We start from the raw sequence: 21730 nt of genomic DNA, 5'->3' as shown, positions 1-21730 counted from the left end.
ATTTTGGCTCAGGTCAGGATCTCATGGTCCCTGAGTTCGAGCCCCGCATCGGGCTCTGCGCTGACAGCATGGAGCTTGGTTGGGATTCTCTTGCTCGCTCTCTCTCTCTGCCCCTCCCCTATCCCTCCCTCTCTCAAAAATAGATAAATAAACATTAAAAAAAAATAAATAAAATGCTGCCACTCTTGGTAAACCCTAAACCTCCCCAGGTTTGGAATTGAACAGGTGGCCCCCACTGTTCCTCCTGATTTTCCCATTCTGTAAGGTTTCTTTAACGCCCTTGTGTGTTGCCCACCGTGTTCTTCTGGTCCCGTGCTTGCTCAGGCAAAGGCAAAGCCTATAATTCGATTCCATGAACAGACATGAGACAGACCAGATTTTCAAAGACAACTTTACTTAATGCGTGTGGAAAACAAAAGGGAAATTTGAAAGGGGAATTTGAAAAATGTCAAAAGCATTTTTTTTAAAAGAAAGATGCAAAAGGGTATATGACATGGCACTATTATCATTTTTTTAATGTTTGTTTTATTTTGTTTTTGAGAGAGAGAGAGCACAAGTGAGGTAGGGGCAGCAAGAGAGGGAGACATAGAATCTGAAGCAGGCTCCAGGCTCTGAGCTGTCAGAGCAGAGCCCAACGTGGGGAGGGAACTCATGAACCGTGAGATCGTGACCTGAGCTGAAGTCGGATGTTTAACTGACTGACCACCCAGGTGCCCCTGTCAAAACGATTTTTTTATAAAAATTTTACAGAATACTGAATTCTTTATTTTTTTCATGTTTATTTATTTTTGAGAGAGACAGAGAAAGAATGCAAGCAGAGGAGGGGCAGAGAGAGGGAATCCCAAGCAGGCTGTGCACTGTGAGTGCAGAGCCCAATGCGGGGCTCAAACTCATGACCCATGAGATCATAACCTGAGCCGAAATCAAGAGTTGGACACTTAACTGACTGAGCCTTTGAGGTGCCCCCAGAATACCGAATTCTGGTCGTCTCATGAGTTAGTTTGAACTCAGAGATTACAAATCCTGTCCTTGGTCCAGGCATTTGGGGTAGTTACCCTGTGCCTCGAATAGTACCTTCCAGCATTCCTTTTTTCGGACTCTGTGATTGTCACTGTTTGATAATACCATTGACCACCACCACCAGGGAGCTGTCATTAATATCAAGAGTGCTCGAGTCCTGTCTTATTGGATGACTGGTTCCCATTTCCAGTCTCGGAGATAGACCTCTTACCCAAATAACTGAGAGAAATTATTTCCCAATCCAGGGGCGATCTTTACTTCCATACAAATGGATGTGACCATTCTTATTATCCACCAGATAAAGTAACAGATAAAATAACCATAATCCTAGCCTTCATGTAAACATCCAACAAATGTTATTAAATGGCCAGTGTGGGGGTGTAAAGAGGATAAACAACATGATGAGAAGTGTGTGGAAAGAATCATGGTCTATTTGGGAGTAAAAGTAAAAAAAAAAAAAAATGATAATCAATTTCTCAGGACATCTAGTCCAACTCATCATTGAGTGCTTGAGCAGCATCTATGACAAGTGGTCAATGGAAAGCTTGGATTTTACACAAATAAAACCACCCAGTCGTAGGTTAGTGGTATAAGCAGCAGGTACTTTGAAATCATGGTGCCCTGAGTAATCTAGGAAGGCTTCCTGGAGGAGATGCCTAAGTTGGGTCCCAAAGGATGGACAGTCACAAGACTAGAGGTCTGCAATGTGGAATGATGATTGTAGGATGGGATCAGATGAGATGAGATCTTAAAAGACAAAGCAAGAAAAGTATCTTATATCTTATCAGAGAGAGAATGGGAGTGAGGAAGAGGGGCAGAGGAAGAGAGAGAGAGAGAGAGAGAGAGAGAATCTTAATCTTAAGAGTGAAAATCTCCACATTGAGTATGGATGCAGGGCTTGATCCTACATCCCTGGAATCATGACTTGAGCCAAAATCAAGAGTTGGATGTTCAATCGACTGAGCCACCCAGGTGCCCCAAGAAAAGGTCTTTAAGTTCTAACCTAGAGGGAAATGTCCACTGACCCTTCCTCAACTTTGGGTAATGTAAATGCTTCTAGCTAGCTTACTTGTATTTAAAAAATCATGCATGATTTGCAACTTATTGGTATTTTTCATTTGTAGGAAAATTAATAAAAGTGATTCCCTCTCATCTATATCATGGTTTGGGGAGAGAGAATTAGGCAATGTATAAGTTTGCATATGTTTAAATTTTCTAATACCAAGTTTGAGAGAAGCACGTGAAAATATTTTCCTCAAAATCTGTGCAGTGAGGCGATTGGGTAGATAAAGTAATCGATCATTTGTCCACTCTATAGCTAGTGAATTTGGCATTTAGGGGTTCATACAAATGAAGGATGCTTTGGGAAAACTTTTTCTGATTTGTATGGATACTTTTGGGGCCAGAATAAAAACTGTTTCATGAACATAAGGAATTAAAGCCACTAAGAGATACAGTTCAAAGAGGAAAACATTTCAACATTGTAGGACTTTATTAATAATTATAAGTCTGTTTTTTTTTTAATTCTTTGAAGAAAAATTTATTTCTTTTACAATAAAATTGTAGATAAGAGATTTAACTTTGATATTTGAGGTTGTATCAAAATAGGTCGCCAGATCACTATATTAACCACAACCAACCAAATTAAACGTAGGTAGGCTCTTTAGTTGAGGTATGTTACCTAAAACTACAATTTCTAACTCACGTATCATTGTTATATACTTTATTTGTTTACTGTTTTTCTTCCAAAGATTGTCACCCTTTAGAATCTGTTTGAAGCTTTCAAAAAATCTTTTTTGCTACGTGGGCAATTTACTTTTAGTTCAGTGGAATTTTATGTGGATTTTTACGGAATATGTAGCAAAACAAATTCTATCCGGAACATACTTAACAATATATTCTGGAGGCAGCTTGCATTCAGAAATCAGGTTCATCTTCTGAAAGTATTAGAAAGTTAGTAGATGTTTGTGCCTGAGGATTTAGACTTTACAATTGGCTACATTCAATCTAGTTTTACCCATAATGTTTGGAATCTAAAGGAACCAAATCACAAAAAAATGCAATTTAAAAACTACTGAAATATTTCCTCTTAATACTGCCAAATAACAGATAAGGATGCCTGGGTGGCTCAATCGGTTAAGCATCCAACTCTGGATCCTGGTTCAAGTCACGATCTCATGGTTCATGAGATCGAGCCCCGAGTTGGACTCTGCAGTGACAGCAGGGATCCTGCTTGGGATTCTCTCTCTCTCTGTCTCTGTCTCTCTCCCCACTCTCTCTCTCTGCCCCTCCCCCTGCTTGTAAAGGTAACCCATAAAGAGCTGAGAGCAGTAGCCAACCAAGTGAACAGAAGTGAGTAATTAATAATTGAGTAACATTTTGGATATATATCAATTAAAAGCTTTGCTTTTAGTTCTCTTCCCTTTTGTAAGTCTGTCTTTCCTTAAATCTTTATTCACCAATATATTCTTCTTTCTCTGTCGAATGGCCATACCTAACCCCCTTCTGTCCTTCACCCCCTCCCCCCATCCATGACCACCCAAACACTCCAGGACAGAGTAATTGTGATGAGGTCAGGGGCTGGAGCAGTTCAATGGCATGGCAGTCATGCTTTAGAGAGATGGTAGCAGAGACCCCCTCATTTTGATCAGCAATAAAGGAGAATTTTGAAGTGAGTAAACATTCTGGAGGCAGCTTCCATTTGAACTTAGGTTCATGTTCTAAAAGTATTAGAAAATTAATGGATTCTTGTGCCTGAAGATTGAGACCTTGCCTTGCCCATTTTCTTTTCAGAGATGCCCTCTTCCATCTAGGTGCCCTTTCCCTGCATGCTCTCTGGCTATAATACTGTATCTTCCAAATTAGTTCTTGTTTCCTTTCCTTGCCTCTCAAAACTCCCATTCTCTCCCTGTGGCTGATTTCAGGTAGACGTAGAAAAGGAGTTTATTAAACTAATTTATTGAGATATGGAAGAGAGCCCTTCTAGCTGAGTTTTTTTTTTTTTTTTTTTTAAATTGCTAACACAAATCTCTGGATGGAGTTTCAGGAATGATCGCTGTGGTTCAAAGAGGTTCAAGAGAAGATGATGTATTTTTGGCAGAAGTCTTCTGATATGCCGTCCACTTCCCATTGGCTTGAAACCAGCCGAACCAAGGTCATCACAATGTACCGTAAACTTTCCAGAATGAGTGGTCATTATCTATTTGCATATTTGTACTCCCTACCAGACGGTGAGATTCTGGAGCGATGAACATGTTTCTTTTTTTTTTTTTTTTTAAGTTTATTTATACATTTTGAGAGAGAGAGAGAGAGAGAGAGAGAGAGAGAGAGAGAGAGAGACTGAGTGGGGGAGGGGCAGAGAAATAGGGAGAATCTCAAGCAGGCTCCATGCTATTCAGTGCCAAGCCCCTGTGGGGCTCCAACTCAAAACCATGGGATTGTGACCTTAGCTGAAATCAAGAGTCAGATGCTTAACTGACTGAAGGCGCCCCAGGAAGAATATATTTCTTATTTACATTTGTATCTGAAGTGTCCAGCACACAGCAGAAACTCTGTTGACACTGCTGAATGAATTCACGTAGTTTATGGATTTCTTGTCTGTTGCCTTTTGCCCCTTGATTGGTGCTGAGAAATCTGGACTGATCTTGCTATCATTTTCATCCCCATATGCAGGCAGCCATCCTGTCTTAAGGTCAGCACAGCCCAGACCTTCACCTATTCCAGCTCTAGGCTCAGTTTCTTAGGGATGCTTGTGACTTGTAGGCTTTGATTCCCCGTGCCCAACTTGCACATATTCCTTAGAAAGCCATTTAATCACATCTTTAGAAGGCAGGATTATTTGTCCTTGAGAATTAGGCGGAATTATTGTAGTTGGACTTTCTCCAAATCACTAGAAAAGCTTTTGTAATGGCTAATTTTATGTGTCAACTTGGCTGAGCCTTGGGAGGTCTAGATATTTGGCCAAACATTACTCTGGGCATTTCTCTGAGGGTGTTTTTAGATGAAATTAGTACTTAAATAGCTAGAATGGTTCGAGCAGATTACTCTCCCCAATCTGGGTGGGCCTCATCTAATCCGTTGAAAGCCCAATTAAAAGAAAAAGGCTGATGTCCTCCAAGTAAGAAAAAATTCTTCCTACCTGCCTGCCTTCAAACTGAGATACTCTTTTTTTTTCTCCTGCCTTTGGACTCAAACGGAAACATCAGCCCTTTCTGGGTTTTGAGGCCGTTGACCTTCAGATGACAGCCACACCATTAGCTCTCCTGGTTCCCAGGCTTTCAAACTCACATTGGAACTAAATGATTGGCTCTCCTGTATCTCCAGCTTTCAACTCACCTGGCAGAGGGAACTGCTTCCATAATCATGTGAGCCAATTCCTTATAATCAATCTCTTTCTCTCTATATATTCATGCACATCCCATTGGTTCTGTTTCTCTGGAGAACACTGACCTGTTTACATACCCCTGTTTACGTATGTTAATATTTCATAGTCTGTGGTTCCTGCATTGTGGCTGTCTGCCGGCGATGACCGCCCCGCTCACGACGGTTGCAGAATTACACCGAACATTACTTTCCGGGACCCCTGAAACCATACCGTGAGGGTGGTCTTCCACCCCTAATCCCACAGCCTCTCTATTAGGACCACAAATCTCTATGACCTAAAAACACAAGTTCAGCCAGAGAGCCAGCTAATCGCCAAATAGCAGAACTGACTGTATGTTCGTTTTTAGCTTGACAGTGGGTGGAGTAGGTCTGTTGTGAATTCTGTGAATGTTGGGGGTTGAGAATGGATTCTGGTTAAACGGCAACCCCTTTTGGAGCTGAGCCCCTTCCAGTGCTTGGCGGTGTTTCTTAGTGAAGGACTCAGTCAATGTGACTGATATTCCGCCTCTATGCTGAGGTCAAGTAGTTGGTCAGACACCTGCCATGCTGAATATTGCCCTTTGGGTATTTGTTCATTTTCTAGTCCTTGGTGAGTGTCTTATTCCCCTGAGCCACGGAGCCAGGATGTTCTTTTCACATTTGGGGTGGGAAGTATTGTAAGGGCAACACGAGTTGCTTCATTTTTAAGTTTAAATTTTATGTATAAAATACATATATTAAATTTTTGGTATAATGTGATGTCATGTACATGAAAAAGCAAACCAATTTTATTTTTATTTATTTTTTTTTCAATGTTTTTTATTTATTTTTGGGACAGAGAGAGACAGAGCATGAATGGGGGAGGGGCAGAAAGAGAGGGAGACGCAGAATCGGAAACAGGCTCCAGGCTCCGAGCCATCAGCCCAGAGCCTGACGCAGGGCTCGAACTCACGGACCACGAGATCGTGACCTGGCTGAAGTCGGACGCTTAACCGACTGCGCCACCCAGGCGCCCCCAAACGAATTTTAATTAAGCACAGCAAATGACTCTGACTCTTGTGTGTTATCGGTGGTAGGAACATTCTGGGAAATATGTAAAGGAAATGAGACTTACATCCTGTAATCTTCCCTAATCATCTTCATTGCAAATACGAAATTTATGCCTTTATTTTGGATTGAGATACAAGTTGTCCTGTCTGTTTATATGTGTTCCTTGTCAGTTACTGAATTCTTGACAAATGTTTGGCTTACTTCCTATGTATGTACATACGTACTCTCAAAGAGCCAAAAATTTAGAATTGAAATTTTCCCCAACTGGCTTCTCAAAAGTCACTCTTTTTGAGCCTAAGTAGGAAAAAAAAAATGCAGTATGAAGTTTCCTCTTACAAATACCAAGGAGGCAAACTTGAGCTTCAACTTCAAGTTACTGAGGCTACTTTTTCCATCTAGTGATCACATGGCTCCTTTGCTCTGGAGTCTGCTAATTTCTTCTTTTGTGATTTAAATTCTTTCCTACTGTCTTGGCTGAAATAGATTTCCCTGAACACATTCAATGAGAATTCAATTCTCATTGAATGTGTTCATTCTTAACTGAGAATACATATTTGAAAAACGTGTTGCATTGCTCTGGAGTTCAGGAAACATTTATACATCTGTCCTGTTTATGAACGCACATACTCACGTACCTCAAGGTCACACTCGATCTTTCTGTGGTTACTCTTGCTGTATTTACCACATTTTCATTTTAGGCTCCTTTCTGTGGTTTCAGTATTAGAATCACGCTGTTGTGGGTAAGAGAGAGAGAGAGAGAGAGAGAGAGAGAGAGAGAGAGACCAAGAAACAGACTCTTAACTATAAGAACACGCTGATGGTTACCAGAGGGGAGGTGGGTGGGGGATGGGTGAATTAGGTCACAGGGATTAAGGAGTAGTACCCTTGTTGTCATGAGCACTGAGTAGGGTAGGGAAGTGTTGAATGGCTATATTGTACACCTGAAACGAACATTACACTGTATGTTAACTATACTGGAATTAAAATTTTAAAAACCCTGTTCTGGGTATAATGGGAATAGCAAGTAGTCGTCAGGAAGTTAACTTGGCAGGATGGGGGACAGGATTCCTTTCCTTGTACACAACGCTTGCCTTTTAGTTCTCGAATTTGAATGGGGATTGATCAAATGGAATGAAATTACGCGTAGAGTTCAGGTTTGTGGAATGTTCATGTATCATTTTATCTGAATGTCTTCTGTGTAAGAATTATAAACTGGAAAATGGAAACAAAAACTACTAACCCAAAGTGAAAATATTTCCCGTTCACTGGATTTCTTTCATAGCAGGCTTCCAAAGTGAAGATCAGGAGAATGTTCTTACGGGAGACACACACACACACACACACACACACACACAAACACAAAACCTGTGTCAGTACAGATTCTTGTATGTTTTGGCCAGTTTTATTTATTTATTTATTTATTTGCTACTACAGGAAGGTAGGAGGAAAAAATCAGTTTATGTTTGGGTTGAATGCCAGAGAAAACGTGTGAATAATATTTAGAGGTCCTAATAAAGAAACCAGAAGTATTACATTAATATACTGAATAGTAAGATATAAACCCACCAGGGAGAAATTATAATCTGTCACATTTTTGCAGACTGTTTTTATTCCATAATGATAAATAATATGAAAATGAACCACGATTTCCAGGCTTTGGGCCAATAATGAATTTGTGAGAATAGCGTTAGAGGATTTCCTGCAGGTGATGTGTGAAAATTTTGAATCGAGTTAATGATCGCAAGCGGTTTGTTTTACCCTCTGGGAGAAATTATAAAAAGCAATATATACATCTTGAGTCATTTCTCAACCGTTTGGAGCAATTATGCTTTTACCTGAAGCAATGAAAAACTTTTCACGAGGGTGAAAAGAAGTGTATAAAATGGTCGCTTTTGAAGGGCGCCTGGGTGGCTCAGTTGGTTGAGCATCTGATTTTTCATTTCGACTCAGACCATGATTTCACAGTTCGTGGGTTTGAGCCCCACGTCGGACTCTTTGCTGACAGAGCAGAGCCTGCTGGTGTTTTCTGACTCCCTCTCTCTCTGCCCATCTCCCTCTTGTTCTCTCTCTTTCAAAGAATAAATAAACATTTTTTAAAAAATGGTCACTTGTAAGGTGAAGGTTCGAGGAGGCGATTTTTAACTGTGAATGTGTAGAAAGAATGATGAACAATTCTCACAAATGTTAAAGGGGAAAATCGACCTTTCTTTATTCCTCTCCACTATTGCTACCTATTGCTGTGGACTGGTTTCTTTATGGTCCTGTCAGAGCATCTGACATTTGCTGGGGTGTCCCCTCTTAGGAGATCGTGTCTTTGCCTCTTTTAATTCAAATTCTACACATAAGTCCTCTTTCTTTCTTTCTTTCTTTTCTGGCTAGGTTAATATTCATTCCTGTGCTGGCTCTAGTCAGTATCAGTTCTAAAGACTCTATTTCCCCCGAGGTTGTTAAAAGAAAATAGGGCTTATGCACACAGGGTGACTTAGTGGGCTGGGCCACGACTGAGCCACAGATGGGTCTGTCCTGCTGGAAGGTGAGTGTGCAGGGCAGTTCTGCCCTGTGGCTCCCGAGCGTGGACCCGGACTGGTGCTGTCTTAGGCAGTGATCTGGGCTATCTCTGAACATTTGACCTAGCTCCTCCTTGCTGGTGGGGTCCGGTGCTCACTCCAGCGAGCCGGAGCATTTCAGTGCTGACTCAAGTCCTCCCCAGATGGGGTTTCTCTATTTCCAGCCCCAGGGAACTCTCTGCTCTGTCTCCCCCACTTCTGTTTCACCTCCCTCTATCTGTCTGCCTCCCAGTGCAAGGAAATTGGAGTCTCTGTGTATTTTCCACAAATCTATTAATCATTGCTGGAATTGTATACCCTGAGCCCTCTGGGACTTGACTCTTGATTCTGAGAGGTAAATTACTGGACTGTAAGAGGTATTTACAAGCCATCCTTCCATGATGAGTTTCCAAAGCCCATTTTGAAGTCCAGAAGCTAATGGTTGACTGACATCTGGGTTACCTGTACCTTTTCACTGTATCTTCCTTCCCCTGAGCTGCTGGAGCTAGGGAAGAGCCATGGATGCAACACAGGGAGGTGGGGGACTAGAAAAAATTCGCGATAGTACCTACTGCTCATTCATTCATTTATCCATTTATTCAACAGATATTTATTGAACTGAGCAGCTACTGTTTGTTTTGAAATTGGTGCTCAGTCACTTAAGGGTCAGACTTTGGCTCAGGTCATGATCTTGCGGTGCGTGAGTTCGAGCCTTGCATTGGGTTCCTGCTGTCAGCACAGGGCCCACTTCAGATCCTCAGTGTGTGTGTGTGTCTCTCTCTCTGCCCCTCTCCCACTCATTCTCTCTCTCTCTCAATAAATAAACTTAAAAAAAAAAGTATTTAATAAGATTGGTGCTCAAAGTCCGACCCCAAACACTTTGCCATAAAGCCATCTCTGCCTGTTTTGGCTGTGCCTCAAGTTCTCCCCTCTTGGCTCTCGGAACATTTATAGTCTGTACCACACAACTGCACAATTGTATATTATTGTGTATTGTGAGCCCATCTCATGTATATTACTTTTTCTCCCAACAAAACCGAAACTCATTGAAGTTAAGGATGATGCTTTAGATTTGCTCTGTATCCCTCCAGCCCAGTGCCTTGCCCGAAGGGGTTCAAGAAATACTTGTTGGTGGATTTCTGTGTCAGTGGGTACTCACATTGGCATTAATTGCATTTGTGCATAGAAAGTTCCTGAAATTTAAGAAAGTGGGTTTCTTTGATTGTGCTAGTTATTCTATAACTTATATGCCATTAAACCTCAAGTCGGTGGAGAAGAGGAGCGTTGGAGGGTGGGAATTAAGATCAAGGACGATGGTCCTCAACTGGGGAGGATTTTGCCCTTGAGGGAGGGTTGGCAGATTTAGCAAATAAAAATAAAGGACACCCAGCTAAATGTGAATTTCAGGTAACAACGAATAAGTTTTTAGTCTAAATATGCCCCAAATGTGGGGCATATGAATGAAAATGATTTGCTGTTAATCTGACATGTATGTTTATTTTATTTTATTATGTTTTCTAATGTTTATTTATTATTGAGAGAAAGAGAGAGAGCGAGAGCATGTGAGCAGGGGAGGAACAGAGGAGGGGACAGAGGATGTGAAATGGGCTGTGCGCGGACAGCAAGAGAGCCCGATGCAGGATATGAACCCACAACTGTGAGATCGTGAACTGAGCCGAAACCAAGAGCCAGATGCTTAACCAAGTGAGCCACCCAGGCGCCCCGGACATGCATGTTTAACCGGAAGTTCTGTGTTTTATCTGGCAACCCTAAACCCAGGGGTTATTTGGTAATATTTGGAGACAGTTCTGGTCGTCACAACCTGGCCGCTAGCGGGAGAGGCCATGATGCCACTTGATACCCTGCTGTGCACAGACAGCCCCCACGACAGAGCATCGTCTGGCCCTAAATGTCAAGTGTACGAAGTCGAGAAGTTGTACACAATAATGGCTTACCTATCTGGGTACAAAGAAGCTAGTTCCAGGATATTTTGTCTTGTGGGCACTGCGAGCACGGTGCTGAGAGCACTCTGACCTTTCTAAGGGCTTAGACGAATGTTTGAAGCTTGAAATGTGCGCGCCCTTCAAATATATACACATACATATATGTGTATGCACAAAAAGGCATGGCTTAAAAATAGAAAAAAATTTCAGAAGCTTAAAACGAAGCAATGTAAATGTCTTAAAAAACAGTAGCAGGTTTCCTGGTCATCTGCAGCTCAGCACACATAATTCTATCGTCTGTAGTGAAGGTGGCACGTTTGCTACCCTTGTGGCTGTGTAGCGAATTGCCCCCAGATGTAATTAAAACAACAAACACTGATTCCTTCACGGAGTTTCTGTGGGTCAGAAATCTGGGATGGGCTTAGCTGGGCGGTTCTGGCTCAGGGTCTCTCATGAGCTGACACGTCAGCTGAGGCTGCGGTCTGCGGACAAGACTGACTGGGGCTGGAGGATGTGCTTCCCAACTCGCTCACATGACTGGGGACTGGAGGCCTCAGGTCCTCACCACGCGAACCCGTCCATAGGGCAGCTCCTGGCAGAGTGCCAGGTCCAAAGGAAAGGCACTTGGGAGAATGCCCACGCATGCTTTTTATGACTTCGTTTTCAAGACACCCTTCTGCCACGCTCTATTCTAGACTCTTCCAAATCCAGCCCTTCAGGGTACGAATACCCAGAGGCAGGGATCATTGGGGGCCATCTTGGAGGCTGGATACCACAGGGTGTTTGCACGGGCTCTTCCCTAAGATAACATGGCCAATTCTCTCAAATTCTCCAATTCTTTGCTCTGAGGCATCTTCCCATTAAGGTCGTCTACCCCTACCGCCCTACTTAAAATGGTGGCCAACTTGGGATTCTTTCTCTCCCTCTCGGTCTGCCCCTCCCCCATGCATACTCTCGCTCCCTCTCTCTCTCAAAATAAACCAAAATAAATAAATAATAAGTAAATGTATTTAATAAATAACATTTATTTATTTAAAATAAATCAAAATAAATTAAAAAATGGTCACCAGTCTCCTTTCCCCCCGTACTCTCCCAATACTCCTTACTCTGATCTACATTATTTTTCTATGGCACATAACGTCTTTTATTATCCTATATGCTTATTTATTACATTTATTGCTTATTGTATGTCTCTCCCATCCTCCTCCCTCAGTCTCCAGGTGGGCAGGGCTCTTTGTCTATTTTGCCCACTGATGTATGTCAAGTTCTCAGAAGAACACCTGGCATACAATGGGTACTCCATGGATATTTTTGGCTGAATGAGTGAATTAAAACCACAAGCAGCAATAGTTTATTTAAAAATTGATTTAAAGTTTCCTGATGTCTCAAATAAACAGACATAGCATGTACCAGAGACTCTGATCTCAAAAGGAAAACTGGACGTTAAGCAAGTTTAGCCTTCCAGACGAAAGAAGAAGAGATGAGAGGTGTACCAGAAGTCTTTTAATAGATGCTTGCGGGTGAGAGTGGCTTTTTATGGCACCCACAAGGTGTGAAGTCTTGGGAAATTTTATGTTAAAAATATGAGTTTAGGGGCGCCTGGGTGGCTCAGTTGGTTAAGCATCTGACTTCGGCTCAGGTCATGATCTCGCAGTTCACAGGTTCAAGCCCCGCATCGGGCTCTGTGCTGACGGCTCAGAGCCTGGAGCCTGTTTCAGATTCTGTGTCTCCCTCTCTCCCTGCCCCTCCCCCACTCGTGCTCTGTCTCTCACTCCCAAAAATAAACAAACATTAAAAAATATTTTAAAAATATGAGTTTTTTGGGGTGCCTGGGTGGCTCAGTCAGTTAAGCGTCTGACTTCAGCTCAGGTCATGAACTCACGGTTTGTGAGTTCGAGCCCCACATTGGGCTCTGTGCTGACAGCTCGGAGCCGGAGCCTGCTTCAGATTCTGTGCCTCCCTCTCTCTGACCTTCCTCCGCTTGTGCTCTCTCTCCCACTCTCTCCAGAATAAATAAACATTATCAAAAAAGATGAGTTTCTGGGATCTCTTGAAAAATGGGAAGGCCTCATGGTTGCTGTGGTCCTCCATTAAGCATTGTGTGAGATAGTATTCGCTTCCATTAGAAAGTTCACCATCAACTTCATACCTTGTACTCTTACAGTCTGCCCGAAGTATTTATTTCCATTACCTACCTGGCCCTGTCGCCACGAGTTTGCGATCCGTGTTTTTGATGATACGTTATGCTGGTGACATTGGCCAGAATACCAATTGCTTATTGGCTTAGTTGGTAAAGAACAAAATACGATGAAGTGACACAGGGCTGTGACAGTATTTCTTGCATCTGTCTGCTGGTGTAATGAGGAACCTCTTGGTCAGAGATGGTCTAATTCCATCTTGCTCACTATTGAGCGCATGGTATATTAATAGTGGTAACATCTGATGTGGTACAGTATGATTCAGATCTTCTATTCCATTTCTCATGGCAACAACAAATGTTTTCCTTCTGAGTCAGCATTACCTAGATGCTACTGCTGACCAAAATTAGACCATATATTTTCAACCACATAAATATGAGCAGTTGAAAATTTTCTTAATATTGATTGCGTATGTAGGTCATATAATTAGCCCATGCGTACGGTTCTGTGGTCTATGTATGGCTGCTACAGAGCCGGAGGGGGAAATACAACAACGTTTCCTGTTATGCAAGCATCATTACATTATAATGAATAGGTAATATTAAATCGGACTGATGAGTCACATTACGGTAATCCAATATTTCCTTTGTAAAGTCCCTGAGGTTTATACAAGGAAATCTTTTCTAATAATAAGAACAGGGAGGATGAAGCAAGTGACTCTCAGGACCTCCTCCTTTATTTACTGCTTGTGTGATTGTGGGGAAGCAACTCAACCTTTCACAGCCTCAAACTACTCGGGATTAAATGAGATTAACTGTGTTCAAATTTGAAGGACGGTACCTGGAACGTAATAGGATCGATCAATGTTAGTATATTTTTTAATAGATAGAGATTGATTCTTAAGATCCACGAAGTGATCGATGAGCCTTTCTCTTGAAATGTATTTTCTGGTGTAGTAGGGGATTACATATTGTATGCACAAAGGATGCTTCTGGAATAGATGTTAAGTGGGGAAAAGAAAAAGATTAATCTTTTCCCTTTCTACTCTCACGACAGGCAAAGCATCCCATGATCCTTTACTTAGCATTTCTTTTCTGAATTGACAAAAAATTAGAGCAGACCACTAAAATACAGACCGGAATATATCCTGTTTTTAACCCCAGTCTATAATGCAGGTGTATCCAGCTTGTTTATTTTACTAATGCCATGAACCAGCAAGAGCTTATGTTTTCAGGTTGCCTGAAGTCAGGCAATCCTCTTTTCTTCTGGGTGAAATAGTTTCCATAACTTTATCACTTTGTAGTTCCCGCTCCAATCATTCACATGAATTCAACAAATATTTCAGCTATGGCCCAGCCAGTATAGGAAAACCGAGGGACTGGCTGAGGTAAGAGAAGAAAGGATCCCACTCTCAGCAGACAGACATGTAAGCCAGTTAGAGCTACAGCTTAATGCGTGCCCACTGACTGCAGCCAAGGCTCTGTGCTACGCCCTTTACATAATGTGCTAATGGGCATGGCGTGCTGAATAGTTGCTAGCATTCATTTCCCAACCTCCTCCCCTACAGCTCCCAGTTTCTACTGGGAATGCTCAGGGGGGTAGTAAGTCAGTCCATTCCTGGATCAGGCAATGGAGCACAGGCCCACAGCTAAGCTGATCTGTACATTTCCTGCCCCTGACTAGTGATTGGTTCAGAAATGGCCATGTGACCCGCCATGGGCCAATTAGAGTGAACCTCCTAACCTGCTGGGAAACCCAGGACAAAGGCATGCTCTCATTTTCTGGTTGGAGTGTTAATACCCATTTGAGGCCTATAACACGTTTTTATTAGCATGAGGGGAGGGCAAAGAAAGAGGCAAATATTACTGCCAGAATCGCAGAGGAACTCTGATGATTTCACAATTTCTGGACCAACCCATGTCAAAAGCCTACCCTATCTCTGGTCTTCTCTGTTACCATAGCTGGTAAATCTGCCGGTTTTTGTTTTTTGTTTTATTTTTTTATTTTTTGTTTTTTTGTTTTTGAAAGCACTGTGAATTAGGTTTCCTGTGACTTGAAGGAGAGCATCACACATGATCTCATAGTAAATCTCGCGCCCGTTTTCAGAGCTGAGAGAATGAGAGTATTTGTCTTCATCACTAAGCCAATACACGCCAGAACTGTGACTTGAACCAAAGTTCTGATGACTCCCAAATCCTCACCTTTTCTAGGACTGTACTTCCCGCAGTTTTAATGTAGTGTAAAAGGTAGGTGAAAAGTACAGTAGCGACACGAAGGAATGATTAACTCGTGTGTGTGTGAGTGCGTGTGTGTGTGTGCGTGTGTGTGTGTGTGTGTGTGTGTGTGTGTGTGTGTGTGTGTGTGAGGTAGGCATGGAGATAGTCCAGAAGGAGGTATAACGTGTTCAGATGCATGCATGGAGTGACTAGCTCATGACATACGCCGAATAAATGTTTTCTATTTTATCTTATGCTTCTGAAAAATATACATTGCCAGAGAATCCTAACCCGAGGGTCCCAATATCTCCATGGGTCCTTGACGATAACACAGGGAACTGAGAGGAAAGCTGTCACTTACAAGCAGAGCCGCCTAGATTAATTCAAACATTCCTTCTTTGCCATTCATAAGAGCTATGCCAGCTGACAGTGGCTACCCCGTGCTAACTTGGTCAACAAGTCCTGTCCCTTTCACGTCACTTGGGTCCATCCCCTCCACTGGATCTCAGTGCCATTGTTCATTTCAAGCCCCCGACATTTCTCACGTAGAGCCTTGCTGCTCAACATCACGTGGCAACATCTCACACCTCAGAACCTCATCCAAGACCATCTGGATCAGAATGTCCACTTGAGCACATTAAACTTTGAGAAGCACTTTTGTATCTTACCACTAGAGCCTCCCAACTGATGCCCCTGCCTCTGATTTTATGTCATTTCTGCTCCTCCAACCCATTCTCCCCTGTAACATCATAGGATATTTCAGAAGTACTGACTATGTCTCTTCCCTGCTAAAAATCAATCGTTCCTTCAATGGTTCCTTGTGGCCTTCTGGATAATCTCCAAGTTCCTTTGACCTGGGAAGCAAATGTGGCTCTTTTCTGCCTGTGCTGGCCCTGGACTTGTATGCATACAGCAGCTCAGTTGCAGGATAGCTCAGTGGTTGAGCACATGGGCCTTAGGGGCACAAAGACTTGGGTTCAATATCTGGCACCACCTATGTGACTTTGGGAATCTCACTGAGGCTGTGTCTTCATCTGTTAAAAAGGAGGGGAGAGGTGCCTGGGTGGCTCAATGGGCTAAGTGTCCGACTCTTGGGTTTCGGCTCAGGTCATGATCTCACAGTTTGGTGAGTTTGAGCCTCGTGTCGAGCTCTGTGCTGACGGTGCAGAGCCTGCTTGGGATTCTCTCTCTTCTCCCTCTCTCTTGGCCCCTCCCCCACTCATGCTGTCTCTGTCTCTCTCTAAATAAATAAACTTTAAAAAAAAAGAAGGGGAAAAAAGGCATGCGTGTGGGTGGATAAGAAAAGCTATCTCATAGGCTTGTAATGTGCACAGAACCCAGAGCTCAGAGCCTGGCATACAGCAAGCTCTCAAAATAGGAGCTACCTAAAAAAATTTTTTTTAATGTTTAATGTTTATTTTTTATTTTTTGAGAGACAGAGAGAAAGAGACAGAGTGTGAGCAGCGGAGGGGCAGAGAGAGAAGGAGACACAGAATCCGAAGCAGGCTCCAGGCTCCCAGCTGTCAGTACAGAGCCCAACGTGGGGCTCAAACTCACGAACCATGAGATCATGACCTGAGCCGAAGTCAGATGCTTGACCGACTGAGCCACCTGGGCGCACCAAGAGTGGCCACTTTTGTTTGGACCTCCCCAAACTCATTAGACCCACACATCTGTGTCTTTACACTTGCTGTTCCAGCTGCCTGGAAATCTTTCACTCTTCACCTGATGAACTCCTATTCATACCTCAAAACTTAGCTCAAATGTCACCTCCTCCAGGAAGCCTCATGTGTCACCTTCTTCATCTAAACCAGTGCTTCTTGGCATTTGTTGCTTACCTCTAGCACAGCACTCTTTGCAGATGGCCAGTTACATACGTATTTGTTTCATAAAACAGGGAAATCACATATTCACAAAAGCAGCTTGTTTATAGACAGAACCTAGCAAACTAGGGCATCCCCAGGGAAATAAATATAATAAGCTCTTGGTTGAAACCTTTATGTTCCTTCTCATGAGGATTTCCCAGTATGTGCTTTTTGAGATCTGGTTTTAAGAACTTCATAGCTCTTATCTGACAAGAGGGTTCTTTGTTCAGAGAAGTGTGGGAAACACAGGGTTACACAAAACTCAACAGTTCTCAGAGCTTCCAAGATGCTAATATTCATCATGAATCTCCAAGAAGGTGATATATTATGCATTGGCCACCTGCATCAGCCCACAGTTTCTGCCAACTACTGAACAACACTTCATCATGGCTGAACCCTGGAATCTAGTACATTCTTTGGCACAGAATGTGTGCTAACAAACATTTGTTAAAAGGGTAAATGCTAAATGTCTATCGCATCCAGAGAAGAGATCACTGGAGCCCAAATTAGTTCAATGATAGTAGAAACAGAGAGGAAGGGATAAACTATAGGTTAATTAATATAGATGCATTCAGGCTAATATCAGCAAGATTTGTAGGTCAAAATACACATTTTTCTGGCTTGCACGACTGGCTGGAACAAAAATGTCATCAGCTGTGGCTGGTTTTGAAGAGAAGGGATTTGAGTGCTTCTGGGACATTTATTCTAGTGGAGCTGTCCAACAGAGTTGTATATATGCATCTGGGAACACAGATCTGTGAACTTTCAGCACCTCTACTAAGTTTGCTACCTCGTTTATGTCAACCCTTTTGCAAAGAGTACTAACCCGCCTAGGTGATGATGGAAATTTGAAGAGAGTAGAATTGAGCCTGTACCTACATAGTCTGTGTGGATAGGACGCAAGGATTTCGCTCCTTGGATGGAGCAGGATGGTGGAGCATCCAAAAATATCAGCCCCGTGTACAAAGGGATGCTTCTGAACGATTCCACATGAAACAGTCAGGCGAATGAAGACACAGCCCAGAGCAGTTGGGTTATGATATGCTTATGAAAGCTATATACAAATCAGGGAGCATTTAGTGGACTTTTCTTCCATTTACTCTGTTCACTCATTCATTCAACAAACGTGTACTGAGTATCTACTCTGTGCCATTTGATATTCCAGCTCTGATGATTTGAAAGTGCACAGAGCACATTTCTACTCCACGGATATACTCCTGTAAACATGTGAATTGTAGTAAGTTGCAGTACAGGCTTCTGGTGAATATAACTTGGCATGACATTTCTGGAGGATGGTTTAATACAAGGCATCAGATGCTTTTCACAATACACATATCCTCTGACTCAGCAGTTATACTGTTAGGAATTCATCCTAAGGAAATAAAAGATGTCTACCAAGTTTTAACTGCGAGATTTTCCTCACAGTTTTCTTGATAATCTCAAGAAGCTGGGGATAACCTGATTTCCTCAAAACCAAGGAGACTGGTTATGTAAATTATTCTACAGGCAGCGGGAATCCAATGGAGGTTTTTAACCACATGAGTGGCATTGGATGTGTGTATGTTTCAAGATAATTTTAGAAGCAGTGTGGAGAATGGTCTCTAGTGGGGGGAAAACAGAGAAGATGATTTTTGCAATAGTCTAAGTCAAAGACGATGCAGAACTGACCTAAAGCAAGGCAGTGGGAATGGGGGGGCACTGTTGGATTTGGGAGAGATTCCTAAGGTAGCATCAGTAGGATTTGGTGACCGACTATGTGGGGGGGAGACTGTGGAATATTTAAGAATAAGGTACTGAGGAAACATGTGAGATTTCTAATTCAGGTCGAGCAGGTTTGGGAGAGAGATCTAAGGAGTCTGATTGTGAACATGTTCAGACCGAGGTTATACACCCCTTTCCCCGTCATTGCCATGGTGATTCCTTGAGAAGGAAGGAAAGCTTTGAGAGGTGGTATGAACTGTGGGTAAGTGTTTGGCCTCTGAGACTGGCTGGCTGAGACTGTGTACAGGTCCTGCACTTGTTAGTAAGTGGTTTACTTACTTATTAGTGAGGGCCTCTCTGAACGAAAAGCCCCCGTCTCAGGATATTCAGAATATAGCGTGAAGACGGGTAGGTCTTGTAAAGTGCCCAGTATGTAGTAACCGCTCAATGAATGTCAGCTTTACAAAAACAAAAAGCACCATAGACAGGGAAAGTCCCCACACACCCTGGGATTTTTCTGACTCCCTCCGTACCCTACCCAGGCACTAGACTTGGTGCCTTCCATAAGAGTATCACGTCCCAGTGTGGGCCAAAACAGCTGATCCCATCTCCTTGAGCATTTCATGCAGAAGCAACAGTCCCTGCTCTCTAACAGATGCAGGATTTCAGGTCTGAGGGGTTGGGCACATATTTCCACGGCTTCTTTTCTCTCTCCTAAGCCTCCTTGAAGAACAGACACAGTGTGCCTTCTGAAACTCTCTTTAACTCTATTTTCTCTTCAAATCCATTTCCCTCTTATCAATTTCTCCAAAACTTCTGGGAATTTCCAAGAGGTGGGGTAGGTTCCTTGGAAGGTAGGAACCTTCCAAGAGGTTCCTCCCCCTTCACTGGAGGAACAGGGGCCGGAGATGGAGATTGGAAGCCACTGATGGTGAGGCCACAAAAAAAAGGATAGTTTTACCTGGGAAGGGGTGAAGAATGTGAAGAGAAGAGATGGCAGAGGATAAGCACTGGGGAACCATTACCGAAGGGGGTGAGCAATGGAGAAGGAGCTCGTGAGGGAGACGGAACAGCGGGGGCTGGAACCGGGAGGACCAGGAGAGAGCAATCTTGGAAGCCAGGTGGAGCCGGAGTTGAGAGTAGGGTCTGGCTCACAAGGTTGCATTTTTTTTTTTTTTAAGAGACTGAGTAGGATGACGACAGAAACGGTGTTATTGGATATGGCAATAAATAGACCATCAGGGATCTTGGAGCTATGTCAGCAGCATGGAGAGAAGTGACTTGGCTGAGGTCATGACCCAGCAAGGGGTGCAGCTAGGACTATAAACCTGGATGTACGTGCACACTGGAATGTTGGTAGTGTCTGTTGTGTGATGGTGTGTGTTGGAACCAATGATATGTTCCTTCATCGTTACAGAGATGAAACCTTAAAGCCCAGACTCATACTTACATTCTTAATTCCATAGTCACTTCTCCCTAAGCCAGGAGGGGTTCTACTGACAATTCACTCTATTGTGCTCCATCTGTATTTACTGTAGACGCCAAACAAACACAACCAGATTTGCTTTACGAATGCTATGCCCGCCTCAGACATCGATCACGAGCTTTACAAACAGAACAAACCCAACAACACAACCAGTTTGGATGGGAGACGGTCTATGGTAACCCCAGCCCTGCATGATGAAAGTGTATTGTTGTGCTTTGGAACCCCACCTCCCTCCACCCCCAGCCCGAGGCAACCACTACCTGCTTCCTTTCTCTACAGACTTTCTATGGATGTGCTTTCTGTATAGATCTACAGCCCAGGCATGGCATACGAATGGAATCATACAACACACATGTGGTCTATGAGGACTGGCATCTTTTGAGATTTATCCATGTTGTGGCATCTATCGGTACTTCCAAAATTACTAAACGCTATTTCACTCTGAGAATATCGCCACATTTTGTTCGCCCATTCGTCTGTTGATGGACATTTACGTTGTTTCCACCTTTGTGGCTCTCATGGAGGCCGCTGCTGTGAACATTTGTGCACACATTTTCCTGGGGTCATATTTTTTCATTTCTCATGGATGCATCGCCAGGATAGGAATTGCTGGGTCCTACAGTAACTGTGTTTACCCTTTTGAGAAACTGCCAGGCTGCCTCCCAAAGTGGCTGTGTCATTGTCCACTTCTACCAGCAACGTGTGAGGGTTCCAGCCTCTCTTCCCACTGTCATTTAATAAGTCAATGTTTTGTGGGACGCCTGGGTGGCACAGTCGGTTAAGCGTCCGACTTCAGCCAGGTCACGATCTCGCGGTCCGTGAGTTCGAGCCCCGCGTCAGGCTCTGGGCTGATGGCTCAGAGCCTGGAGCCTGTTTCCGATTCTGTGTCTCCCTCTCTCTCTGCCCCTCCCCCGTTCATGCTCTGTCTCTCTCTGTCCCAAAAATAAATAAAAACGTTGAAAAAAAAATAAGTCAATGTTTTGTTTTGGAGACTTCATTGGGTGAATGCCCAAAAAGGTGAGAACTCAAAAGGTCATCCAACACAATGTAGAAGTAGTAGTAATAAAAATAAAAACAACAACGATGATGATGGCAACCACTCATGTTGAGGCCCCCCGATGTACTCTCATGCGTCATCACGTTTTGTCACCATGGCAGCCCTCTGGGGTAGGGAGTGTCATTAGAGGTTTAGAGGTAAAAAAGGGAAGCTTAGAGAAACTAAGTGATATGTCCCACAGGGTAACACAGCTGGCAGGTGGCGGCATGGGGGCTTGAACTCAGATCCTCCAAATTTCAAAGCCTGTGTTTTTGAAAACTGTGCCGCTCTGATAAACTCAGTGTCATTCACATTTGCAAATTGTTAACACGCTGGCTAAAGCATCAAATTACCAAAACGATATTGC

The 21730-nt window shown here is 43.1% G+C and overlaps 1 protein-coding gene across 1 annotated transcript in view; it reads left to right on the top strand.

Moving 5' to 3' along the window:
• Positions 1–21246, top strand: part of MPV17L (MPV17 mitochondrial inner membrane protein like) — a 32128-nt gene extending 10882 nt beyond the window's left edge. The window contains exon 4 of the mRNA XM_086693012.1: positions 20380–21246. Within this exon, the coding sequence (XP_086549138.1) occupies positions 20380–20634 (255 nt within the window). The 3' untranslated portion in view covers positions 20635–21246. The remainder of the gene's footprint in view (positions 1–20379) is intronic.
• Positions 21247–21730: the final 484 nt, after the last annotated feature.

Source organism: Puma concolor, chromosome E3 (genome assembly GCF_028749965.1).
Source record: "Puma concolor isolate L17-30 chromosome E3, mPumCon1.1.hap2, whole genome shotgun sequence".
Classification (NCBI taxonomy): Eukaryota; Metazoa; Chordata; class Mammalia; order Carnivora; family Felidae; genus Puma; species Puma concolor.
This window is presented reverse-complemented; position numbering and strand designations above follow the sequence as displayed.